We start from the raw sequence: 6,000 nt of genomic DNA, 5'->3' as shown, positions 1-6,000 counted from the left end.
ACCAAAACATAAAAAAGATTATTACTAGGCATAAGATCACACAGGAATAGCATAGCAAAGTTAGGAATTAAACTGTGTCTCCTCAGCTGTGAGTTAACACTTCTGAAAAGTGATCCGTCACAAATGGAGCATGGCAGAATGAATGTCATTGTTAGAGGCTGGAATGGTTTATTTAATCACAAGATGAAGCAGATACTTCTCCAGCTGCTTTGAGCATTGCCAACTTCACTTTTGATTGACATGTTGCCATGTTTGTTGTATTCATTCTGCAAAATATTTTAGAGTTTATATTGCATCTAAATAGAAGCCTGTTTGAGTGAGGGACTACAAGGTGCATTGAGAAGAGAGATGTAAGGGTAGAATAAGAATATATGAGGGCACTGAAGACTCAGGCTTAAAAGGTAAGTGTGGAACGAGTGGCTGGTGTGTTAAGTATGTTCCCAAGAATTTCACTTGGGTTTTTAAAAAGCACTTAAACTTTCTCCTTCTCCCCATATTCTATCTTCCAGGGAGGCAAAAGGTCCACTGGGTTGTTTTGCTTGAGTGTAATTATTATCTTCTTGGTCACGAATGTAAGATACTACAAAAATCTGGTGATGGCGGAAAAGGAGGATTTATGAAGTTTAATACATTTGCAGTGACTCTGCAGTTTAGTAGTGTTACAGGAGAGAGATTTGGCCTTCAACCTCGCTTCTCTGTGAGCTGCATTCCTGGCTTTGCGTATCAGATATGAAATTTGTTTGGAATGTTTGCTATAAAAATACCTACGCGTGAACTTACATCAGCGAGAAAATAACTTTGGCTTGACCTTTCGTTAGCCCTGATGTGGTAAGATCGTTCAGCAAGGAAACCCTAAGTTAGGGAATGACTTGCAACTGGTGTTTTCACAGGCTTGGTTTCCGCAGGGGAACAATCCTTGGAACGACCTGCCCCTGGTAATCAGTGTTTTATTTCACTCTCCTTATTTTCTGCTGGAGAGTGACCCAGGGCACGCCACCTCCCTTAACGCTGTAACGCAGCCATGGGGGGAAATCCTCAATCCTCCCATTCTGGGCAAGCGCTGCGCTGAATCCTAACCCCAAACCCCTTGAAGAGCTGGGAAGGACGAGGCCAATCCCTACTCCTTTCCAAACTCATCCCATGTGTGTGTTTTATGCACTGAAACCCCTTTTCCAGCGGGGTGCTCCATCGCCTCAGGGCCGCCCCCCCCCCCCATAAGCGCGGGCTGCGCTCTCCACAGCCGTTGGCGGGCGGCTCCGCGTCACGTGACCCCCCCCCCTTAGAGGGACGGAAGCGCCGCTGCCCTCCCCGCTCCTCCCTCGTCACGTGACGCGGCGGAGGGGCCGGGCTCCCCCCCCCGGCACGTGACCGCCATGGAGGCGGGGGCGGGGAGGGCGCGAGGCCGCCTCCTCCCCCCGGGCCCGCCCCCGCCCCCCCCCCCCCCGCCCGCTCCCTGCGCTCCTGAGGCGGCGGCGGCGCAGCCCGGGCTCCGCGGCGCCTCAGCCTGCCGGCGGAGGGCGGGGGGGGGGAAGCCATGGACTGAGCGGCACCATGGGCGCCAAGGAGTCCCGCATCGGCTTCCTCAGCTACGACGAGGCCTTGCGGAGGGGTGAGGGCGAACGGCGACCGGAGACGTTGGGGGGGGGGGGCGGCGGCGGGCCGGGGCCTGAGGGGATCGGGAAGTGGGGGGGGGGGAGCCGGGGCTGTCAGCGGCGCCGTGACAGAGCCGCCGGAGCCGGCGCTGCGCCTCGCGCTCCCTCCGCGCCCCTTTATTTTATTTTTATTTTATTAGGGGGGAGGTACCGGGAACCTCACCCCCCCCCCCCCCAGCCCGGTGAGGGAGCAGCCGCCACCGGGAGGACCCCCCCCCAGGGTCTCCTTGCAGCCGGGCGGGGGCTCTGCTGGCACCGGCCGGGCCCCGCGGCCTCGCCTCCGCCTGTCACCCGCCGGGGACCGGGCCGTACGGGGCTGTACCGGGCCGTACCGGGCTCCTCGCGTTTGGCCGCGGCGAGGAGCGCGCCCCTGCGGCCGCCGGCTGGGAGGGAGCCGCGGTTCCCGTGCACGGTGCTCCCCGAGCCGGGAGGAACCGGGGGTGGGGGGGGGGGGCCGTAAACAAGCGCGGGGCCGAGCCCCGAGCTGCGCCCGGAGCCGGGAGCCAAGGACAAAGAGGGCCCGGGGAGCTTGGATGCCAGGAGGGTTTTTTTTTTCCGTCGTCCTCGGCCTGTGGTGAGGTGCGGAGCGCTCCGGCAGCTCACCTGTGCCGGGGTCGGAGCGCCCGTGGGATGGGGGAGCGGCCCCTCGGGGTGCTGCGGGCACCCCAGAAGCGTCTGGGGGCTGCCGAGGGAGAGCTGGGAGGAAACATCCAGTGATAACTGGGAGAGAAACAGAGTGGTGTGACACGGGATGGTGATCTGTTTTTTTTTTTATTATTTTAATATTTTTTTAAATGGTGGAGGCAGCGAGGGATGCCATGTCTAGTAGGAAATGGAGCAACGTATTCTAAACGCTGTCAAGCAGAGGAAACAAATGTGGTTCAAACTCCTTTTCATTACAGGTTTCAGCCATAGCAGCCCCAAAGAATTTCGCTTCTAGAGAAAGCACGTGAAGTTTCAAAAAACATAGACTTACGTGTTTTTAGAGGAGCTGGAGTCATAAACATAGTTTGGGAGGGACGTGAAATTGAACGCAGTCATTCAGTCAAGTTGCATATTCCGAAGTTCATAAATAAGAAAAATTAAACGCCTGGAATTTAAAGTTAGATTTAAACTCGTATTCTGCCTCTAGGAAGCTAATCTGGAAGCTTTCATAGGGAAGACTTTACTTGACATCAAAGTAAGATTGATTTTGAAGTTATTTATAATTTCCTTGCACAGTGAATGTTATTTCTCTTTAGTGTTGTTCTATCTCTGTGAAGCTTTTAATACTGTTTTTCTGCAGAAGAGCAGAAAGGTTGGTTTAGGCCCTGGTATAAATTGATGTTTTACTAAATAACAGCGTTGTTTACTTAACCAGTGAATTGTTGTACATATAAAACAGGCTGGTTATCAAAGCGTTGTTTGTTGGGGCCATTCTTGCTCGCACAGAACTGTGCTGGTGCTTGTGGTACTTCTGTGGACACAAGCAGCAAATGATGATAATAGATAAACATACACATTATTAAAGCAAAAACAAAGCTCTGTATATTTACATCCCATTAGATGGATGGAGCTTTTCTGACATTGTGTCCCGGTTATTAAATGTTGACAAGTTTTCTATTAAGTGATACACAAATTCACCCCGTGGAATGAGTGGTGGTTACCTGTGTTTGTAGAAGCAGTGTTCATTCAGAAGGCTGTGCTCCTCTTTTGAGATGCTTTCAGTTGTTCAGAATATCTGGCAAAATGCAAGGCTGGTTCTGTAAGCTTCAGAAATTAAGGCTGACTCTTTAAGTTATGAATGGAAGTAATTTTACCATAATTTTGAGAATAACCCAAGGGAGTGAAGGTGAGGAGGGTTTTTGTGGTTAAACACTCACAATATAAATAACTAGCTAGAATATAACTTCTGTTCAAAGAGATGAAAACATGAGGGCAGCCTGGTATTATTGGCCTTGTTCACCCTGGAGCATGAGATAGTGCTGTGATTTTTTTCATCACTGTTGTTATTTTTTGCTCATCATCACAGACAGCTGACTGCAGTGTGGATGATGCGGCTGTGTGGATGCGCCCGATGAAGTTGTCTTGTGTTCCCCCAGGGCAGCACCCGCTGCTGGTCTCCTTTTTCTCTCCTGCCCTGTAAAATCTTTGTCTGGTTGTGTAGCTTGGGAGTGAAACGTAAGGGCGACTATTCGGACATCTCTTCTTACGAATATCACTGAGCTATCATCATCTTATTTACAGTTGCCAGGGGCACAGCTTTGCCTCTTGTTGTGGGGAAGGTAAAGGTTTTGAGCTTGTTCTGATCCCTGTGTGGAGCTCTTCCTGGCCCTCAGACCTCTGGCTGAGGCTCACTTCTTTGTAAGGAGATGAAATTCACGGACAGGTCGTTAGAGGTGAAGTAAGTGCTTTGTTCCAAGTCATGCATAAGGTAATCGGTTATTTCATCAAACTCAGTTTGTAATGGCATAAACTGTCAACCTGGCTCATGGCTTTGTTGCTTTTTTCTTAGCCCAAGGTCCAAGAGCATCTTTTTTTCCTGGGGCGGTGCTCACATCAGCTCGGTCAGTATCCCTTTTGGTTCGGAGCCTTCTCCAGCGCGTGCCTCTCCTTTCTGCCCCCACTCCGTTCGCCAGGCTGTCTGGCTGCTCGCTCCTCCTGAGATTGCCCAGCGCGAGGCCTTATCTTACACGGAGGAGGTAGTTCTCCGAAGCCTGCCTTATCTTCCACTTGTTCTGCTGGCAGCCTTAAAGGGCTGTGTTTGGGAAATGCGACTTTATAAAGGAACTTTATTGCTGTAGCTACAGTGCAGCAGGTCTGCTGCGTTGTATATACAATGCTTTAATAAGGATTCCTCAGGAAAGAGGTGGGTACGTGGTACTAACTGATGGCTGGTTTATGCTGGATCCCTGAGGACTGCATTCTCCAGTCACTGTTAACACGTCTTCCTTAGGTAACTTTTAAAATATAATCACAGACTCAGACCATACATTTATAAAGGTATTTGAAAATTATGAGATGATAGAAATCAAAGTTTCTGAGAATGCTGCTTCGAGAAAGCAGGTCATGCTAACTTGGGCTATTTTCAGCTTATGTATGCTAAATATTCAGTCAGGTAACCACTTAAACAAAAGGAGTGTCAATGAATAGTCATGGATCTGTAAGATTTGTGCTGGGAAGGAGGGCTGGGTTTTTCTTCTGCTCAAAGCAAGGTAAAACTGCTGTTGGGTGTATGCTGGGATGGAGGAAGGAGGAACTGCAATTGACAGCAGCGTGGCCAAGGAGTGTAGCACTGGGAGAAACAAATGGCTGTGGATAGGTCTGTTCCATTGTGCTTTGAGTTTTGTGCACAATGATCCTTGAGAAAAAGAAAACAAATAGCCTCATAGTCCAGAAGAGTGCGTGCACTTCGTGTGCCCATTCAGATTGGGGCAGGACTGTCAGGTGTGTCAGCTTCACGGGATTTGCCTCTGGTCACAAAATGGGGCTTTTTATTACTCCTGACTTTGACATGATCTTTTAAAATCCCAGGTGCATTTTTAGGAAAAATTAAGAGAACTGTTCTTGTGGTTTATTCTCTTCTTTTTCTGTATTCCATGAAGGCAGATGTTGTTCTTTCGTTTCTCCCATATCTGAAAAACAGTGCTTGAGCAGCACAGGTAGGCCGGCATTCTGCTGTTTTCCAGGACACTCCATGTTCAGGGGGTATAAACCTGTGTCCTGTTTGAGGAGCTTTGAGTTTTCAGGTACTTGTGATGAAGATGCTTAGATCCCTTTCAGCTTCCTTCCTTTCCTTCTTTTAGCTATCAGAATTAATGGGATCCACTGCTGAGCCTGCCTAGATTCAGGGAGACTTGTGTCAGCCAGTATCTGCTGGCTTTAGGGCTCTGCTGTATGATTAAGGCAGGTATGAGCGCACAGCTTCACGCTTCCTGTTTATAAATCTGTGAGGAGCTGCTCCATCCCCAGAGCAGTAATTATTTCACGGCTTCGGCATTCAGCTCTGATGCTTCTTTTGGGAGGGTACCTCAGTAGTCTTAGCTGAACATATAATGAGATGCACAGGTGACTTGAGGAATTCAACTTAAACTTCCACAAGTTGTTACCAGAAGTGAGTTTTTTTTTACCTGTAATTCTTCAGCTAAATTGCAGTGACCTCTTTACTTTCTTCCTTATTTCAGCTTCCAAGTTGAGAGTGGTTTTCAGCCTCGTCTTAAACATGTACCCAGGTTACGTACTTCTGGAAATGAGGAACATTTGCGCAGTGAACTTCAGGCAACTAACAGCGTTTCCTTTCCTGGGATGCCTTTTGTGGTCTTTAGGAGAATTTATGAAATATCAGAATGTAATTCATTAGAGTGAATGC

The 6,000-nt window shown here is 49.2% G+C and overlaps 1 protein-coding gene across 2 annotated transcripts in view; it reads left to right on the top strand.

The window, feature by feature from the left end:
- Positions 1–1,417: 1,417 nt before the first annotated feature.
- The window catches only part of USP32 (ubiquitin specific peptidase 32), a 77,432-nt gene continuing 72,849 nt past the window's right edge, over positions 1,418–6,000 (top strand). For both annotated transcript variants that reach the window (XM_038165660.2, XM_038165659.2), the window contains exon 1: positions 1,418–1,609. In XM_038165660.2, coding sequence (XP_038021588.1) covers positions 1,552–1,609 — 58 coding nt within the window. In that variant the 5' untranslated portion in view covers positions 1,418–1,551. The remainder of the gene's footprint in view (positions 1,610–6,000) is intronic.

This window comes from Anas platyrhynchos, chromosome 20 (genome assembly GCF_047663525.1).
Source record: "Anas platyrhynchos isolate ZD024472 breed Pekin duck chromosome 20, IASCAAS_PekinDuck_T2T, whole genome shotgun sequence".
Taxonomy (NCBI): domain Eukaryota; kingdom Metazoa; phylum Chordata; class Aves; order Anseriformes; family Anatidae; genus Anas; species Anas platyrhynchos.
The sequence above is the reverse complement of the archived record's forward strand: the minus strand, read 5'-3'. Positions and strand labels throughout refer to the sequence as shown.